The sequence below is a fragment of the Suillus subalutaceus genome (assembly GCF_016647625.1).
Source record: "Suillus subalutaceus strain FC151 chromosome Unknown DFJ58scaffold_275, whole genome shotgun sequence".
Lineage (NCBI taxonomy): Eukaryota > Fungi > Basidiomycota > Agaricomycetes > Boletales > Suillaceae > Suillus > Suillus subalutaceus.
In genome coordinates, this window is record NW_024540524.1 from 29,592 (window position 1) to 49,260 (window position 19,669).

Here is a 19,669-nt window from a genome sequence, read left to right on the forward strand (position 1 = left end):
GGAAGGGCCGAAGTGCCGCGTCTGGACTTAGAAGTTCGAGGGTTGAATGATTGGTATGCTCGGATGGAGTCGAAGCCTCATCGGACTATTAAAACATGTAAACAGAATATGCATTTCATATCGGAGCACATACCGGGGTTCAACAGTTATATTTGGAAACACGGCGGCCGATTGTGTTCGCTGTTGGAAACGTTGCCTGATATTGAAGTAGTCGAGTGGATTTCTTGATCCGCGGTGGACTCCGTTTCTGGGAAGGACCTTGCGATGGTTGAGACTCTACTCGACTTGAAGGACGTGAATCAGTATATGGGACGGGTATGTTTGACTCCCTGGGACGATGATGTCCAGGGAGATGGTACATGTTGCTAAACGAGGATTAAAATTAGTGTTCTGACATTGAATACTGGTTAAGAAATCGCACAAATTCTCTTATGGCCGTCCCAGGAGTTGCTTTGTAGCAACAACTTCTGGGTCTGCACGCCATTGTTCTATTAAATCCTCCTTCCGACTTTTCTCGGGGTGATATCCACCGCGCGATGACGTATGTCGTTCAGTATGCTTTCACTTCTCGTGTGCGCGGAAGATACCTCTGACGAAGCGATGTTCCATGTCGTTCGACAGGGGCGCTTACAAGCTCATATTGAGACATATGCGTCGACGTCGACCGTGACATGAGAGATGGAGTGTGTAGGCTTGCGACCGGAATTGGGGTAGGTAGGTTGGGGCATATGCGAAATCGCGAGTCTCACAAGAACGTAGTTTGAGTCCCCGGCATCATACGAAGGACCGTGACGTGGGTGGTTGTCTAAGTCGTGCGAGTGTGTGCTAGAGCTACGGGCTACGGGCTGAGAAAGTCCGTGTGTGGCGGTGGGACTGGGATGTAAGATGTCTGTGGGTCCGCTCGTGGTATCCAACCATCCTGAGGAACATCGGCTGAGTGGCTAGATGCTGTGCGTATTTGCGCAGGGTGAACGTTCTCCGCTGGAGGGACTCGTTGACGACGAGGGCGTCGTGATTCTTCCTGGAGGAGAATAGGACCGGACTGGGGTTAGTGCGGTGGTGGAACTGGTATAACAGCAACTGCGTGTGACGCAGTACCATACTGCCCAACAGGTGGAGGAGACTCCGGGCGCACGCCTGTCAATAGAAAATGAGCACAATTGCACGTGTATATATTGTTTACATACTGTCTTGAAGACCGCGGGTACGCCCGTGGTTGTGCGCGTACATGATTACGTTCGGAGTGCACTGATTGTTCTTCCTCTCTTGGTCTCTTTCATCTGGTTGGACGGCAGACCGATGCACTCGTCGGGCCGGTTCATCATCATATCTTATCGTGGTTCCTTCGTCGAAGCCGAGCCGACGTCCGATTGTTAGGCCCTCTTTGTAACCACGCCGCCTGCCATCCTCCGTGGGCAATCATCATCATCTTCTCTTCCTGCAACTTCCTTGCTTTGGTTCTGGCTCTCGCAGCATCCGCCTCGGCTTCACACTTCTGAGCAGAAACCTGATTAATGATATTCCTGTGCCCGAAAAATCTCCTTTTGTGCATTTCAAGCTGGAGCTTGTACAGCTTCAACTCCTCGCGATGACGAGCTAAATCCTGTTCAGCTCGCTCACGATTTTCAGTTGCCTGACGCAATCGGTTGAAGTATTCGAGCGCACGGCGTTCTGAGCTGTTAGCCCGGTTAGACTCTGTTTCAAGACGTTCTGAAGTGACGACTAGGAGAGCATTGATTTCGCGGACCTCATCATCGCGAGCGATGAGACGAGCGAGGAGGTGGTTACTTGAGCCTCCATCTGTTGTGGTATGTTGTGACCGATGCGGGAATTTGATTTACTCTGACGACGAGGACGGAGGTAGCTGGGTGGCGAGGACGGAGAGGATGGCCCAGACTCGAGATCGTTGGGGTGTTCATTAGCGATGCTGATCCTACGGGGGATGAGAGGGACATCATGATATTTGGTTGTAACATACCTTTGTTCATCATCAAGGTCGTCAAAAGGACCCATGGACGATGATGAGGATAGTATAGGTACGATCGAGCACCTGACAGGATGCTGATAAGCTGTGGAGTACAAATGTAGGATCAGCGAAGTTAAAGGATAAATAGCACAGGTTGGAAGGCGCTGCCTCGTGTAATCCGAACCGGATGAGGGAGGGCGTAAGCATCAATTAATGGATGAGGATTATGAAAGCTGGGGTATGTGACCTGGAAGTGGCAGGGACGACAGGAAAAGTCATGACTTGTACACGTGTTTAAGGCATGCAATGCTATTCGTGGAAGTCCTGAAGAGGTAAACACAAGGCAGAGACATACCCAGATGGTTAATCTGGTTTCGAGAATACGATCTCGTGGCTTACACGGAACGTATTTTGACGGCAGGGGCCATTGATACAACGTTTGTACCCATTGTGATTACATGAGGCAGATGAGTGCCTGTGGTGATTATGACGTGTAACGTACGGGTACACGTCGATGCGTGCGGGGAAAACGTATCAGTTTACTCCAAACGGAAGGAGGGTCGTTGGCGAAAAGGTGGAGATTTGGACTACCTGCCTCTGTCTGCACAACCCATTTACTAAATTTCGTTGAAAGAGCCGACCAGCGTGTGGTCATGGTGCCTAATAGAGCGGTTGTTTGGCAAGAACGTCTGGAACAAATAACGGACCGTGATAGCCTCGATGCATCTCTTGACCGGTGACCTAGTAGATACCTCTATTCAACTGACAAAGTTTTCGTAGCAATTGAGCACTTTCGGTTAGATCTGGTCGAGTATTAGTCAGCAAAGGTAGCCAATCACATGTCTTTTGTTCTGATATAGATTCTTGTATGTGATTGGCAAAGCGATTTTGCTGGTCGATCTCTCAGACTTACAGTCATCGTCGTCGCTGTCGTTGTCGTCGTCGTCGTTATCATCGTCGTCGTCGTCGATTTTCTTGTTTGTTACAGATTTATAGCGAAAGGTATACCCAAATAGACGCTCCAGGTGTGCTTATCTCCCGTTGCTATCAAACATAGTCTTATCATCGCCTGCTATGTATTCTTTTGACAGAACTTGCCTTATCGTTTTCGTTTACAGCATACCCGAATTTCACTATGTCTCACGCGTCCTATTCTTCTCACTCCCAATCCATCATGACCGAAGACGAAGAAGATTGGGAGGACTACGTCAAGGGAGGCTACCATCCTGTTCACATCGGTGACTCTTTTTCAGATGGCAGGTATATCGTGGTTAGGAAACTCGGTTGGGGCCATTTCTCAACAGTATGGCTCGCCAAAGACACAAAGTAAGCAGGCACAACTTTTGTCCCCACGCGTAGTCCGTCTATCTGACCTTCTGTTTTTTAACCGATCAGAATGAATCGTCATGTCGCACTCAAAATCGTAAAGTCCGCGCCGAGGTACACCGAGACCGCTCTCGATGAGATCAAACTGCTCCAACGTTTGATCACATCTAACTCTCATCCCGTTGCCCCAACCCCTGATAACCCCAATCCTCCTTCATCCCATGCCCACACACATCCCGGTCGATCACATGTTATGTCATTTTTGGATCACTTCCGACATAAAGGGTCCTAACGGAACTCACGTCTGCATGGTTTCTGAAGTCCTAGGCGAAAATCTCCTCGGCCTCATCAAACGACATCAAAACAAGGGCGTCCCCATGCACCTTGTCAAGCAGATTGCGAAACAAGTCCTCCTAGGTTTGGATTACATGCACCGTTGTTGTGGCATAATTCACACCGGTCCGTTATTTTTCCCTGTCCCTTGGGCCCCGTGACCATGTTCCGACAGACCTGAAGCCTGAAAACGTTCTTATAAGTATCGATGACGTCGAATCTATCATCCAGAATGAGGTTGCCGCGTCAGCCAATGCCACATCACCACCCACCCGACTCGTCGGCGTACCACCTTCCAAAGGTCGTGGTGGCAACCAGACGCCTCGTTCCGAATCCGTTTTTATCACCGGATCTCAGCCCCTACCGTCCCCATCCTCGTCATTCGGCAGTAGCCCCATGTTCGACAAGCTTGCGTTTGGTATGAGCAAGATCGATGGTGAGGCGACCTCCAAGCCCGGATCTTACGGATCTAGTTCGGTGGCAAAGGATGGATCAGCTGGATCAGCTGCAACAACAGGGTTGGGCCTCATGGACGTGTCTTCCAAGCGCGCAGACTCGACAGAGGTGACTGCAGAGCGTATCTCAAATGTCTCATTGCATCCATCCGGGTTTAACAAGACGACAACACCTCACCCTGCCCATCCTCCAGGGCCTTCGCTACTGACACAAATGGCCCCCTCCCACCCTCCAGTCACAACATCCTCTCAGCCACATGCTGTTTCGACTTCCAAAGCATCTGTGGAGCCTAATGCTGTCGATCCGAAGCTTTCCAGCTCTGTCATGTCTATGGATTCGGTACTGGCAGAGACATCTACAACGTCTAGCATGCTCGAGAGCACCGCGAAGATCACAGTCAAAATTGCGGATCTTGGGAACGGTTGGTACCTTTCCTTTTATATTATTGTTATTGTGTTTTTTATGGCTGCTCATTGACATTCGCTTCGGCGGTGCTCTCTATCTTCGTAGCTACCTGGGTCGAGCACCACTTTACAGATGATATTCAAACCCGGCAATACCGTTGTCCGGAGGTCATCCTTGGCGCTAAGTGGGGGACTAGTGCGGATGTGTGGAGTATTGCGTGTTTGGTATGTGTAACAATCATCGTTCAGAGTATGCTACTCATACACGCCTTAGGTATTTGAACTTATTACCGGGGGAGACTATCTCTTTGATCCCGCGCCAGGCCCACGGTACAGCAAAGATGATGACCACATCGCTCAGATCATAGAGCTGCTGAGAGAAATCCCGAGATCAGTCGCGTTTTCAGGGAAGTATAGTTCGGAGTTCTTCAATCGGAAAGGCAAGTTTCTCAAAAATGCCCTCCGATACGCTCTTACCGTACCATACTTCTAGGTGAACTCCGACATATCAACAAGCTCCGATTTTGGCCTCTTGAAGCGGTACTCCACGACAAATACCTCTTCCCGAAGGACGAAGCTGATGCTATTTCTGCGTTCCTCACCCCGATGCTCCAATTGCAACCCGAGCGCCGTGCAAAAGCCTTTGAGCTTGTACATCACACATGGCTCGACGGTATAACGGTGCAGGGCGAGATCGATGTCATCCGGCGGGCCGAAGAAGAAGAGGCTGCAAAACGCAAGTCTTCACAGCAAATTGTACTTGATGCCGATGAGGTAGATGCCATGAAGCCGGTCGGGGAGGCGGGTAGCGGAAGTGATGATGGCACACTGCAGCGGCAACCGGCACAACCGCATCAAGCGCCCATACTATCTGCACCTCCCGTCCCGTCATCCTCCACCGCCAAGGAGAATGCGAATGCCCCCTCGTCAAAGCCAACACATAATCGGTAACCATTTCCTGTTTTGTCCTGCACATAGACGTGTGCACCACTATACCGTAGCACTTTTTTCCCCCATCTCTTACCATCATATTGTGTTGCTATCTCAGTCTGTCTGTACCCATAGACCGCGACGCGATGAACATTAGTACTTAGTTGCCCTGCTGTTTGGGTGTCCTTGTTTACGTAGAGTTTCTATACCAAGAAATGTAGTAAGTAGAGTATGCAGCTGCAGTTCACAAAGTGGATGAAGGTTGACCTGTATGCTAATAAAGAAGTAGTTTGGTTGCTCTTGATAATTTTTGGACTGTACTGCGCTACATTCATTTTAGCAGCATTTGTGCAGGTATTCATGACGTATCGTAAAGTTTTCAAACATGTCTAAACGCAAGGCCGATGATCTATTCTCACAACTAACTAATATACCGCTCTAAACATCAATGACCCCAAGCTTGCTACGGACTGGATTCGTTTTGTAATTTGTGAGGAGCAAATAAATTCGATTCTGGTCAATCCATATGTCCTCCAACTCCGCAAGTTTGAACTTTCTGTCCAATACGACCTCGACGTAAGGCAGAGACGTTATCAAGCTCTGAGTCTCCTGAGGACTGTCAGTGAAGTTACTGATGTCTATCGTAGATGGTTCTTTCACCACTCGTCCTAGACCTCGCCTGTTCGTCACGGCTAGCGGGCTGAAGTCTATCATATGCAACATGAAGTGTCTTGGACCTGAACGTGACGTGGCCTGGGGAGAGCCGACGGGGAATCCCTGCAGGACCCAATTTCCACTAAGGTGAAATTTCCCTTCGAAGTTGTGCTTGAAAATACGAGTATTTGAAGGGCCCCAACGATTCCACGGTATTGGCGTTGCTACTGCCGATCCGTCGAGATCGAAGAAAATCCTTGTGGAGATGATATAGACGAAACTGTCTCTTTATTCTATCCTCAAACGTAGTCATGCATAGCAGCTGGTGTTCGGGGTTTGATGTGTACGTTTGCTGGGCTAGTATTTGCGGTTCCGTCGGAAGGAAGAGCCGTGTGACCGGGATGGGTATGAGAAAACACGCCAGGAATTGTGGCATCTGAGACACATCCTCGATTAAATAGAGCTTCAAAGTATCGCCGACAACGAGCAACCTATTATTTCCGAAGAAACAAAGATCGATTGGGATTAGGTCGCCACTGAGGAAGCACTAAAATTAAATTGAGAATCAACTATTGAGTCTTTCTGACCATGGCTCACATTGGATGTCGTTGAATGTTGCCAATCCCAAATCTGCAGCTGCCACGTATGAAACGATAGAGACTTCCGCAATAAAGCGATATGCCTCCCAAAATCTCTAAGGTTTGCGATCTCCGTGTCAAGGCGGTCTTCATCGTATCCCTGCAGCACCGACAGAAATAACCTCTGTCCAGCAGCTTGCGGGTGAACACCATCACCATTCAGGGCTCTGAGATCAATGTAGAGTGTCTCATCAACAACATGCACAAGTTTTGCGCTGGGTCCATGAACACATCGAGCTTCTCTGAGTTGGGAGCCGAGATTACTGAACTCAATGATCTTTGCACAGCTCGACTGTTTGTCGTGAAGACTTTGGTAGTATCGGAATGATCGTGGCCAAGTCATCTTCGTCCCACCAGCAGAGATGCCTACCGGTGACTTTTTCGAGGGAATGGTAGTTAATCTTGAACCATGCGTGGGCTTTGTCCCGCAAGAATTGTAGGCGCTCGGAAATAGGTGTGTGATTATCCGTGTTGGGGACGGGGAGTAAATGTTGGCCACTGAGCTCAACGATGTACTGAAGCTCGGATGATGACAAGTACGTCTGGCGAAGGGTCTTACATACCTGCAAGAGAATCGTCAGTGTAAAAGTCCATCTAGAATAAATAACACAAGATTGTAACTCACAGATGTACAACGAAGGATATCTCTGCAAGAAAGAAAGGCCAGGATGTAAATCTGGAGTTCTTCAGCAAGAAAGAGTAACCCTGCGGCTTTGAACTTCAGTTCGCAGTTACCTCTCTTCACAACTTGAAGGTGAGCCTGAGATGGGCAGCTAGTCTCAGCCATTGATGGATACGAGTGAGAAGTCACTGAACCGATTTGAGCGCCCGTCGATTGAAACTTTAAAGTTATGAGCGCTGTGCGCTAAGGATGCAGCCAGCGTCAATGTCATGCGAACGAACCAAGTTGCAACAGGACATTCGGAAGGCGAATTTTCAATCTTGCCATGTACTCCCCCGCGACTCCTTGACGTGTTTTTATACAACTCAGGATCTCCTCGAGGATAATTTTGACGCGATAGAAAGTCAGGCTAATGGACGCTCTGGGGGCACCTCAGGCTCTGTCACGGACTCTGGGGATTTTGTAGGTCTCACTCTGGGAGTGTGTCAGCCGCTCGGCTCAATCGTCGGAGTTTCAGACACATCGCGCTCTCAATGTCCATCATCCGCCCCTGGTGGTGCGCCCATACAATACCCCTAGAGTCCGTGACAGAGTTACCCCAAGAGTGTCCATCTCCCGGACGTTCTCTACAACGCACAATTGCTCCACCGATCTACTAGTCTACTAGAGTACGACTTCCTCTTGGTCCCTGTGAGGTACGTAGCCACACTTGCCAATCCGTTTACTGGCAAGGATTTAAGCTCTACATATGATGCTGCAGCCACAGTCCTGGAATAATAACAGTTTCATTTCCACAAAGCCAGATTGTCCTTACTCGCCTCATCGAATCACGATGGTCACCCCTCATACACCACGATCACAGAACTCACAAATACTGCCGCCAGATACAATTCCATTCGCTCGTCATACCTCACAAGCTGATCATCGCACGGAGGATCTGAAACTAGGCCGCATTACTGTTCTCGCTGAATTGGGATGGTATCTGCAGGTTCCGTTCGATTGCCTAGTGAAATATGTTGGTACCATGCCGCCTCAGCAAGATCTGCAGCGAATACGCAACAACTTGACTAATACAGAGAGCAAGATTCTCACCGACGACGAGAGTGGCCTGCGATGGACGGACTTTACCCCACCTGCCAAATCGAAAGGGTCCGAAGAGAATGTGTTTAAGCCCCTCGGTCGCATCATCTCTGAAATTTTGGCCGAAGTCCCGGATCGTGGAGTATCATTTCTAACAAACCCAAACGGAACACCCCTCTCGCAGCGCAACAATACTTCCAGGCCTGATGGATATCTTGTACTTAGCGATAAAAATTTTTGAGCCCAAGATCCATTGGTTCGACATTGCTGTGCCATTCGAGTTCAAGAAGGAACAGGATACCGAGTCTCTCCGAGACGTAAGTTATTGCAGATCTTGTCGGCGTCCGCTCACAAAGCCTCTAGGACGAACAGAAAATAATCTGGAGCCTCCACAGCATCATGCGGGAGGATCCCTGTCGGCGGTTTGCATTTGGTATCACAATCGAGAACACGCAATTGAGACTGTGGCTCAGCAATCGTGCGTGCCTCGCAGTTACAGAACCTATCAACTTCTTCGAGGTACACAAATGTATCGCGCTGTGCGTCAGGGTACTAACAGGCATGGTACATCTAGAATATCGACGGTGTTATCTCTCTCTTTTACGCTCTTGGATCAGCGTCTGCGTCTTCTACTATGAATGAGCTCGGATGGGACCCCACTGTCGAGCGGATCCGTGACGGGAAGGAATTCCGATATAAGTTCACCGTCGGGGACGAAGTGTTCACCACGACGCGGGAACTTGCAACCTATGGCGCAGACTCTGGGTGGGCGTGGAACTCGCGTGTACGAAGCCACGGACGCTGGGGGAAAGAAGGTCGCCATCAAAGATTCATGGAGAGAAGTTGGACGTCAATCAGAGGGCGAGATACTAGAAAACATCTTGGCTTCCTGTGCGGAGAAGCTGCAAGCGGAGGAGTTGGCGGATGCCAAGAGGCACTTCGTTGAGTCCGATTCTGGAAGGATGTCATAATCGACGATACCCCAGACGTGACGCTGGACCCGCTGGTTGGAGAAGAGCATGATCGTACCTGGAAGTGGGTGTCCATCGATCTCCAGCCCATCCTCTCCGCAAGACCACATTTACCTAGCGCAGGCGATGTACCCGACTCTGGTCGACTGTCTGCCTTTCTTCCCACACAGTTGGGCGGTATTGCGCGAAACGACACCGGCATCCCACGCAGAGTCCATACTCGCACTGTTTTCCATGATGTTGGAGTCGCTGTGAAGGATATCACCTCTTTGGCCGACAACCTGAGTTGCTTGTCTGGCGGACTTAAGGGTGAGCAAACCACTGTCACTCTCCTTTCCTCAGTCGCTCATTCAGACTTAGCACTGTATTATATGCACAAAGCAGGCTGGGTTCATCGCGATTTCAGCGTCGGGAACGCAATTTGGGTCGTCGATGACAACGGGGGAATCGGGAAATTGGGTGACTTCGAGTACGCGAAGAAGATAGATTCGCATACTTCTCATGATGTTCGAACGGTAAGATTTTTTGAAGATGATCTCTTTCGGTGCTAACTCGTAGCCAGGGGACAATACATTTCATGGCGGTGGAAGTAGAAATTCAGCAGTACCATTTCTGGCCAGAAACTTCCGACCCCTCATCATCTGGTAGAGATTCTCCTGATACAGACCTCCCACTCGACCCTCCATTTTGCATGAATTTCCTGCACGACATCGAATCCATATGGTGGGTTTTTACCTGGATCTTCTTTTATCACACGGACACGGACACGGCGAGCGCCAACCATTCCTTTGATGTACAAGGTCAGTGGAAACATTTCCAGTTGGCCTTCCCTGGTACGGTCGGCCACATATCACGCCGGGACTTCTTCACCAAGTATAGAGTACTTAAAACCACCTGCAAGAATTCCCTTTCAAAGACATGTCGTGATGTTTGCAGGCGTCTTCCCCATTTCGCAAGAACTCTCCGAAATGGCTATCGAAGGGCGGAGGCAGAACATCCCTTGCTAGCGCTTGACGCCACTCTTCTGCAAGATATGCACAAAGAAGCTGCAGGATATCTCGATTATACGCAACAGTGTGCTAGTGGTATAGAACTTTGTCCGCTCCCCAACCTCCTGAAGCAGAAGAGGCCCAGACCGGGAGATGAAACATCGCCTCCGCCAAAGAAGAAGCCTCGACATAGTTGATTTTTTTTATTGTTCGTACGAGAAAGAACCAGCTTGGCGTCTCGTAGTTGTGACCTTGTAGTTGCCAATAATAAGAATGTCCATTGCATTGGTTACATCTGGCCGCTATGCTCGTCGTCACAACCTCGAACTAGTACGGTGATGAAGTCTCCACGTCGTTGTAACAACCTCACAGCAAGTCTCAAACAGAATATTATTTGTAGTATCCAAATCATAAAGACACAAGTACTCAATGTACCGAGTCTACCGACCCCAGCCCTACCATACTGCGCTTCGCCGTTGTCATCTGCTTCGTCTGCTCATCATTCCTCGTCCTCTTCCTCGTCCTACTATTTTCGTCCAGGTCTAGGTCTACTCACCTCTCCTTTCTCTCCCCGTTCTCCATCTCGTCTCTATCATCCTCGTCTTCCAGATCCGTTTCATTCTTTCCTTGCTCTCCGTTATCTCCATGTTCTGCGTGCATGTTGTTGCACGGTGCGGCCACATTCGACATTGCGTTATGTCATTACCAAGGTGGGACTGGGTGATGGCCTGTGATAGCATGGCCATTCAACATTCAATAGAGGCGCGAGTCGCTCATGGGCATGCGCGTGGATTATCAGATGATCGGGGCGCCGGCACACGCGGAGACGTCGTGAAGGTCACAATGAGTACAATATACCAGTGTTTTCTAATCCGCTTCACTCGCTGGGTAGGAATGAAAGGAATGTTCAACGAAAGGAGTGAGCCAGCGAAAATGCGGCTGCTAAGTGCTTGAAGTTACAGCAACCCTGTGAAATTTTGAGAGGCCGAGTACAAACACGTGAAAACGAAGGGACCGACACCGTAAATACGTTGGTAAGGTCCAAAGATTCTGACACAAAAAGAATATCAGCGCTAAGACACATGATGAACAGATGTATGCGTACAAAGCCCTGTAGATAGGGTGGGGAGAAAATGGAGGGTTTTTTTTTGTTACAGAATGATGAAATGAATAGCGTACATGATCATGAGCGCGAAAAACACTAGAAGTGACGTATGATATCTTGAACTAATCGGTAATATAGTAGATCCAAATTTACAAGCACACAACGCAAGAATACATGATTTGCAAACATGTCCTAAAATTCAGTCAACCCAACCTCGTTTGTGCAAGAATATATTTAGTCGTTTGCTGTCTACATGCTACAATCAGAAAGACTTTAGCGCTCTAAAAAACGAAAACGCACACCTGAGGATGTAATTGGCTAGCGTCTCAATTTCATTATGTTAGCATAGAGGAGTTCTCTTTGCATCTTGAAATTGAGAAGAGAGATGGGAAGCGAGTCCTCGTTGCGACCTGCGGCGCGAATAACTTCCTTGTCTTGCTCCGTCATCACAGTCCGTAAAAGTAACTGATCCTGCTCATCGGCCCGAATATGCAAGTTGATATACCTATGCAAGACGATGGTAAGGGCCGCGCTTGTTAAAGTCCACAATATGGGGTCAAAGAACCCACTCTATACATGTCGCAGAATCCATAGGTTTCTCAAGATGATTGCCCATGATGGCAGAAGAACATAAAAAAGGCTCGCGTTTCCTAGCTACGTCAAGGATAGAACTGGAAATATGGAACGCGGCGGTGGTAGAGTTCTCTGTATAATTGAGGAACTCGATGAGTCCAACAGGATCTTTGCCGTAACCTGATGCGGTGGACTGTGCTCGAGCCTCGCGCCATAAGCGCAGCCGCGTCGGCGTGAGGGGAGGATGTGTGTTCGGATCCCATGCAGAGACAACATTGACTTGCACCATTCCTTTGAGCTTCTCCGCGATGGGCCCGTTATCGAGATAGAGTCCCGCAAAGTCGAGGATATCAGTTGGCTCAATGGCGATGTCAACACGGGCCATGAAAGGTGTATCGAACCCGAACCGAGGGTTGTCGAGCAAACCACAGTCGTAAATGATGGCGACTTTGAGGAACATCATGAGCGTTATGTTTGCGTAGAACACTCGTACGAATTTGAGGGCTCCTGAGGAGCGTTCAACGTTGTGACATGCTGGTTTGTGAGCGGGCCTATCATGGAGTGCGAGTCCAGGTCTGGAGTGAGTTCTCTGTGTATTGATTGTGAACAGAACGCTCACCAATGTTTCTTTTGGCACTATCACAAGAAGATACATAAGTTGTAACGTCAGCCCCTTGTTTTGTCCAAGTCGCAGATCTTACCTCTTTTGAGCAATACCAGACGCCCTTGCACTACGAAAACATGTGATGAGCGCCTATGAAAGGTTTAGGTATATCAACCACCAGCACCTTCGAACATTTCAAAAGTTTTTTGACACTGCGTACATTGTACGCCGAAAGTCTTCACATTCTTTTTGATCAAATCGCTGGGAGTTGCTGCGGTGCGGAAACGATTGTCACGGTCTGGATGAGTGACATGGACATGGACAATCTCTCGAGTCGCGGGTTTGTTCGCATCGGTCATATTATCATCAAGGTAAATGTGATGGTGAGCTCTACTATGTAAGGTTGATAGTCTATTATGTAACGAGGAACGAGTGTAGGAATAGAGTTAAGTCTTTGCGCAAGCGTCGGGGGCAGTACGAACCTTCTGACTTCATACTGCAACGTCGCGCCGTATCGTCTCAGTCGTCCTCAACGACGACGTTCTTCCTCCTTCTCTTTTCTCCGTTCTTCCTACTCTTGCTACTACTCTTAGAAACACTCAGTCAATTTCTCCAAAACACACTCTTAGCAAACACTCTCCGAATTCACCCGGCCTACCACGCAACGCATCTTAGCAGACCCAGCGCTGGAAGCGCAGCCCAATTTCGAGTCAGCAGCATACGCGGGATGGCTCAACGCCCTTGTGGCAGGGGGCACGGCCAGAGAAGATGCACTCGAGCAAATGGCTGAAGGCTGGAGACTCGAGCGCCAGGAACGCATTATCCTTTGGCAGCAACAGAATGAGGAAGATGCTCGCACCCTGCAAGAACAGTTAGAGCGCGAGAGGAGCTGAAAAAGAGGCCGAGGAACAGCTAGAGAGGCGCGAAGCTGAGAAGAAAAAGCCCAAGATCAATGATTTTGATGAAGGGGCTCTTGTTGCAGACGTTATCATACCTCGCCCATCCCAGTATGCTATCCAAAGGATCAAGAACATGGAGTATGTAGAATTGTGGTACTTTAGCCCTGACGGTTGCCACGAGGCTTCCACCACCTCTAGGTCCACGTCAGACTCAGATGACGCTTTTGGCTTCGCCAAAGTGGATGGTGTAGTTGCCCTCAAGACGATCGCGTCTTTCAAAGCCTCTCAGAAGGCTCTACAGGATCATGACCTATCTTGGCGGCAGTTTGACCTCGCAAAGACCAGCTTTCTTGTGCACATTGAAAAGAACAACTGGCCGCAAAAGCATCAGCAGGCTTTAGCATTATTTTTCACGCTCATTACCAACCATGAGCATCGCATGCGGCCACGAGGAGAAAAGGCTCTGCTTCGCTACGCAGGATTTGTGCGCCGTGAATGGCATGATCGCTTAGCGCAAGACCAAGGGTTCAACATTGGTTTATTCAATAATGCCCTATACAACTCGATATCTGACGACGTATGGGAGGCTGAACGAGATGAGGGTCTCAAAATGGTGCGTAGTGCGTCACCCACCAACATTCGATCACTGACCAATTTCTTTCATATATTCAATCTCACTTCGGAAACGGACCCTGCTGGCTGTCTAAATGCTTTCACTCTTGGCTATCCCTGCTTTCGGGGTACAATTCCCATCTGCTTCCCACGTGCTAACACATATGTATATGACTTCGTCTTCTGTCTTCCGCTCTCCCTTGCTTGCGCTCGCTATGCTGCCGCTCTATCTACCCTCATGCTGACACAAACTCCTGTGCTCCCGCTTTCCTGTGTCCCTCTCAAACAACTTAACCGCTGCTTCGCTTATGCCCACACTGCTTTCGCACATCCCTGTATACCATGGTTTAACCAAATCTTTGCTTTCGTATAATTGTTCGAACCCTGGCTTACTCGAATCCTTTCATGCTTGCTCTATCTCACTCAGTTGCAAAACTCGCTTGCAGTTCCCAACACTTCCTTCCGTTCTCGGGGGAGAGACATGAGTTCCAGCCGAAACGGGCATGCAGAGACGGTACCTCTTGTGAATGATGGCCGCTATCACCCGTACCGCCCTGCTAACCAAATGGCAAAGAAACCACAGAAGTCGCAGCAGTTTTTTCCAGCGGGCGCAGGCCAAACCAGCCCATCAGCCTGCGCCCTATGCCTCGGCCGGTTCCGTCACCCCATCCACAAATGCGCATCCGAGTTCCTATGGGACAAACGAACCAAGACTCGATGTCGTCGAAACGCAGAGGGTCACTTGGTCAATCCAGAGGGCCTCGAAATCTGCTACGACTGGCAGAGACCCAAGGGATGCACCAACCCCTCTCGAACTCATGTGCACGAATGTTCAGGATGCGGAGCAAAGGATCACGGAGCTCAAGACTGCCCTCAAAGCGAGAGCATCTAACGCTATCACTCCCTATAGGCCTGAGGCCTGGCTGCAGTTTCTCATTTCTTCAAATCTCATACGTAAATATGCACATATTCCGAATGGTTTTCGCTTTGGTTTCATGGGCAGCGTCCCAACCATATCTCAAACTTATACCCCACCTAATAACCCCTCACTACATGCACATTTTGACGCCTTTACTGCCATTCTGGACCGTGAATATTCCACTGGTCGTTATATCGGACCTATATCTAAATCAGAGACTGAAGAACTCATTGGTCCTTTTCAGACAGCCCCACTCTCCATGGTTCCTAAGCCGGGAAAGCCAGGAAGATTCCGTCTCGTACAAAACCTCTCATTCCCGCTTTGTCCATCAGCTACAGTATCATCCATTAATTCCTCTATCGACTCTAACTTATATCCATGCACGTGGGGCACAGCATCAACAATCTGTCTACTCATCTGGTCTCTCCCCCCAGGATCTCAGGCAGCTGTTCGTGACGTGGCTGAAGCCTACCGCACAGTACCTCTTCATCCTTCTCAATGGCCAGGCTTGGTCATCAGGACAGGAGAAGACAGCTTTGCAATTGATTCTAGCTTTTGTTTCGGGTTCTCGGCATCAGCGGGAACCTATGGTGAGGTTGCAGATGCTGGTGCAGACATATTCCGATCACAAGGAATTGGTCCTGTATCCAAATGGGTGGATGATCACCTATTCATTCGGATTCTGCGAGAGCACCTTGCCAGCTACAACAACCTGCGCAAATCTCGTGCTGCTATCATTGCACGAAATGGTGGCATGCTTATTGAAGGAGGTCGAAAATGGTATCGTGGTTCAACCATGCCTGACGGCAGAATTGAAGAGTTTGACGAAGACTGTTCATTTCCCATCATTGATCTCTCAACAGCCTCCCCGCGATCGCCAGAAGATGCTCGCTTCACATTTTGCTTTGACGACATCAACCGCCTATCCAAAATTCTTGGAATACCCTGGGAACTGGCAAAGGACATCCTTTTCTCGTCATGTGCCCCTTTTATCGGTTTCCTTTGGGACATCGAGTCGCGTTCTATCTCGATCCCACAGAGCAAGAAGGAGAAGTATGTGGCAGCTATCAGGGAATGGGAGATTCGGTCTTCGCACACACTACGGGAAGTCCAGGAGCTTTATGGGAAACTCTTACATGCTTCTCTGGTCCTCCCAGCGGGAAGAGCTTACCTCGTTTCTCTCGAAACCATGCTATCCATCTTTCACGACCGTCCACACATGCCTCGTTCCCCCCCCAAGCACACAGGTGATGACCTCCGGTGGTGGAAAGCCAGCCTCTCTCAATCACTCGTCTCTCGGCCAATCCCAGGGCCCGTCGAAGTCATTGACCCCTCGGCTTACTCAGACGCTAGCTCAGGCACTGGCATCGCGATTTGGATCAACGGCAGATGGCGAGCGTGGCATCTCCTCCCAGGCTGGAAAGCCGAGGACAGAGACATTGGCTGGGCAGAGGCTGTCGGTATGGAATTCCTCATTATTGCACTCCTCGGTTCATGCCCAACGGGCAGCTGCATTAAAATATTCGGGGACAATCGAGGAGTTGTCGAAGGGTGGTGGAAAGGGCGTAGCCGCAACAGAGCCACCAATACTGTCTTCAAAAGGATCCATGAGCTCACTGCATCCGCACAATGCACTTTCCTCACGCGCTATGTACCCAGTAACTACAACCCAGCAGACGCTCCGTCCAGGGGAATCTACCCTCCCTCAGACCTACTGCTTCCCCCAATTAGCATTCCCCAGCCACTCCAACCCTTCATCACAAACTTCGACGATCCCGCTATCCCTTCTGAGTGCCATGCACGCAGCAAGAACGTCAAAGCGCTCCCACATGTCAATGACCGAGCCCGCTCGCGAGAATCAGCTGAGCACCTCAACGACGAGCTCCGTCGCCAAGGAGAAGAGCTCTTTAAAGCGACGCAAGCTTATTGCGGCTTATCCTGCTAATCTCAGCCCTCGGGTTTCCGTCCTAAGACCCCATTGTGCAGCTAAGGACAGGCTCCGTCTATGGCGACCAGCCACTGATGACGAATCATTATCTTCCCTTCCTCACGCCGATGCACAGCGCATTCAAGATGTCATGATCCACGCATGGGCCGGCAGCACCCAGGAGGCATATGGAAGTGGCATCCTTGCCTACCATGTGTACTGTGACTCAAATTCCATCAACGAAGCCATGCGTGCACCAGCGTCTTCTGAACTCATTTCAGCTTTTATTTCAGACTTAGCCGGATCATATTCAGGGAAAACTATATCGAGTTATGTCCACGGTATTCGTGCATGGCACATCTTACATGGAAAATCATGGTCCTTAGATGACGACAAAATAGATGCCATGCTAAGAGCAGCCAAGAACCTCACGCCCTCGTCATCAAGAAGGAAGAAAAGACCACCTTACACTGTGGCTTTCATAACTAGCATCTTGCAGAAACTAGACCCCAACAACCCTCTCGATGCCGCAGTGGGTAGCTGTCTCACAACAGCCTTTTATTCAATGGCCAGAGCTGGAGAATTCACGGTCCGAACCCTTTCATCATTCGATCCCTCCATTCATGTCAAACGATCCGACATTCGCCATGAAACAGACCGCAATGGGCTCGCGACTACAGTTTTTCATTTGCCCCGCACGAAAACATCGCAAAATGGGGAGGATGTTTTCTGGGCGAAACAAGAGGGCCCTACTGATCCTGAGGCAGCATTATCCAACCATCTCAACATCAACAACCCCCACTTCGATATCGCACTCTTTTCCTATAAGTTCGGCGAGGCACACCGTCCTTTGACAAAAACGAAGTTCATCACACGGCTCGCTCGCGCTGCAAAGGATGCTGGCCTTGACCCGTTGCAAGGCCACGCTATCAGAATAGGCGCCACCTTGGAATACCTCCTCCGAAACATCCCATTCGAAGTCGTCAAGACGATGGGAAGATGGGCCAGTGATGCCTTCCAGATCTATCTTCGAGATCACGCTCAGATTCTCGCACCATACCTTCAAGCAACGCCTGCCATTCAAGATGAATTCCTGCGGCACACAATGCCCCGCATTCGGTGACGGGTTCTTCATGTAAGCATCCATCCTCCTCCTAGTTCTATGGGTATCTTCGGTTCGCTCGATGCGTCGTCGGACTCCTAGACATTTGGGAACCGCAGCTCACCTTTTATCTGGCAGGACACGCAACTCGGGACCGGGAGGCGCTGCGCGCCTTCGCCCAAATCGCTCAGAAATAGGATATGTCGAGGATCGCGAACATCGAGTATTCATAGCACGGTAGTCGAGACAATGTTAATGTGATTCTCCAAGCAGAACTGCTCCAAGTGACTCGCAAAGATTGATAGATCTATTATGCTAACATGAGGGGAATCGGAGTGATAGGAATAGAGTTAAGTCTTTGCGCAAGCGTCGGGGGGCAGTACGAACCTTCTGACTTCGTACTGCAACGTCGCGCCGTATCGTCTCAGTCGTCCTCAACGACGACGTTCTTCCTCCTTCTCTTTTCCCCAACCCACCGCTCCCTTTTCAAACACGCGATGGTTCGTATCAACACTCAAGCATCGCTCATCGCCTCTCCCTCTTCGGTGGTCCGGACTGCGCCCGATCCCTGGTCATGAGTAGTTCGCGATGGTTTTCTTTTTCCCTCCCACCCTCGCAGCTCACCTTTTATCTGGCAGGACACGCAACTCGGGACCGGGAGGCGCTGCGCGCCTTCGCCCAAATCGCTCAGAAATAGGATATGTCGAGGATCGCGAACATCGAGTATTCATAGCACGGTAGTCGAGACAATGTTAATGTGATTCTCCAAGCAGAACTGCTCCAAGTGACTCGCAAAGAGTTTGGCCAACACAACATTGGCCGGGATGTTACATAACCGAACGGACCCGGATCTTGCAATCTCATTCATTCACTTCATTCATCATCATGTCTGGGTCGAGTTACTGTGGTTAGTTGTATCGTTATAGATCCATCGGCAAAGGGAGACTGACCAAGTTGAACACAGCAAGGGCGCATGTGCAGAGGACGTTTCGAACAACCTTATGAATTGCTTCATCGCAGTGAAGGAGAAGGTTCTAGCTCAATATGTTATCGATAGGACTAACGCTTAGCATTGATTAAACGCAAGTAGCCCCAAGTCATCCTTCTTGCAGGAGGAAAACACCCTTCCGAAACGACACAGATCGCGAGCTACCATTTCGCCAAGAATCTAATTTCTTACTACCTCTCAGGATGCTCTGTGCCTGGATCATTTCTTCTTGCTCTGTATCAGCCTGAACATACGAATGCTTCCCAAGGCTGAGTGTCAATTTATCTATCCCGGCAATACAGGCCGCAGATCTCATGTGGAGTGTTCCTCCACCCACATGGGGAAGCGAAGCAGTTGTTCGATCGTAACGGACATTGGTATAGCTCAGAGTTACAAAGTACCATGAGTTACTCCTTCAGTCACATCCCGAAGCTGTCTTCCATACTCTGCCGCGCAAACTCGCCTCTATTTCCCCACTTTACCCGAGGAGTACATGGCAACTATTGTTACATCAGAGACCCACACCGCAACGGATGCATACTTACTCTCTTCCTTGCACAAAACACGATTG

The 19,669-nt window shown here is 49.6% G+C and overlaps 5 protein-coding genes across 5 annotated transcripts; 2 read left to right on the forward strand and 3 right to left on the reverse strand.

Annotated features, from left to right (window-relative positions):
- Window positions 1-1,324: 1,324 nt before the first annotated feature.
- Window positions 1,325-2,013, reverse strand: DFJ58DRAFT_848143 (uncharacterized protein; the record flags this gene model as incomplete). Its single annotated transcript, XM_041393586.1, has 3 exons — window positions 1,325-1,800; window positions 1,842-1,933; window positions 1,979-2,013. 3 exons carry the CDS (start codon window positions 2,011-2,013, stop codon window positions 1,325-1,327), a joined length of 603 nt encoding a protein of 200 aa, XP_041235657.1.
- Window positions 2,014-2,767: 754 nt separating this feature from the next.
- DFJ58DRAFT_823714 (kinase-like protein) lies at window positions 2,768-5,719 on the forward strand. Its single transcript, XM_041392129.1, has 8 exons — window positions 2,768-2,991; window positions 3,058-3,292; window positions 3,362-3,542; window positions 3,577-3,751; window positions 3,801-4,502; window positions 4,592-4,710; window positions 4,760-4,925; window positions 4,979-5,719. Exons 2-8 carry the CDS (start codon window positions 3,102-3,104, stop codon window positions 5,434-5,436), a joined length of 1,992 nt encoding a protein of 663 aa, XP_041235658.1. The 5' UTR covers window positions 2,768-2,991; window positions 3,058-3,101; the 3' UTR covers window positions 5,437-5,719.
- An 82-nt stretch (window positions 5,720-5,801) lies between these two features.
- On the reverse strand, window positions 5,802-7,345 carry DFJ58DRAFT_244014 (uncharacterized protein). The gene is made up of 3 exons (XM_041379430.1): window positions 7,333-7,345; window positions 6,667-7,270; window positions 5,802-6,616 (listed from the first exon to the last, which is right to left on the reverse strand). The coding sequence occupies exons 2-3, from the start codon at window positions 7,048-7,050 to the stop codon at window positions 6,212-6,214; spliced, it is 789 nt and encodes a 262-aa protein (XP_041235659.1). The 5' UTR covers window positions 7,051-7,270; window positions 7,333-7,345; the 3' UTR covers window positions 5,802-6,211.
- An 816-nt stretch (window positions 7,346-8,161) lies between these two features.
- Window positions 8,162-10,632, forward strand: DFJ58DRAFT_871488 (uncharacterized protein; the record flags this gene model as incomplete). Its single annotated transcript, XM_041394313.1, has 7 exons — window positions 8,162-8,626; window positions 8,658-8,726; window positions 8,773-8,928; window positions 8,984-9,325; window positions 9,371-9,689; window positions 9,741-9,895; window positions 9,943-10,632. 7 exons carry the CDS (start codon window positions 8,162-8,164, stop codon window positions 10,564-10,566), a joined length of 2,130 nt encoding a protein of 709 aa, XP_041235660.1. The 3' UTR covers window positions 10,567-10,632.
- Window positions 10,633-11,792: 1,160 nt separating this feature from the next.
- DFJ58DRAFT_671265 (uncharacterized protein) lies at window positions 11,793-12,778 on the reverse strand (the record flags this gene model as incomplete). The annotated part of the gene is made up of 4 exons (XM_041382938.1): window positions 11,793-11,979; window positions 12,044-12,598; window positions 12,667-12,683; window positions 12,749-12,778. Coding segments are annotated over 4 exons (789 nt in total), but the record flags the coding sequence as incomplete, so codon positions are not given.
- Window positions 12,779-19,669: the final 6,891 nt, after the last annotated feature.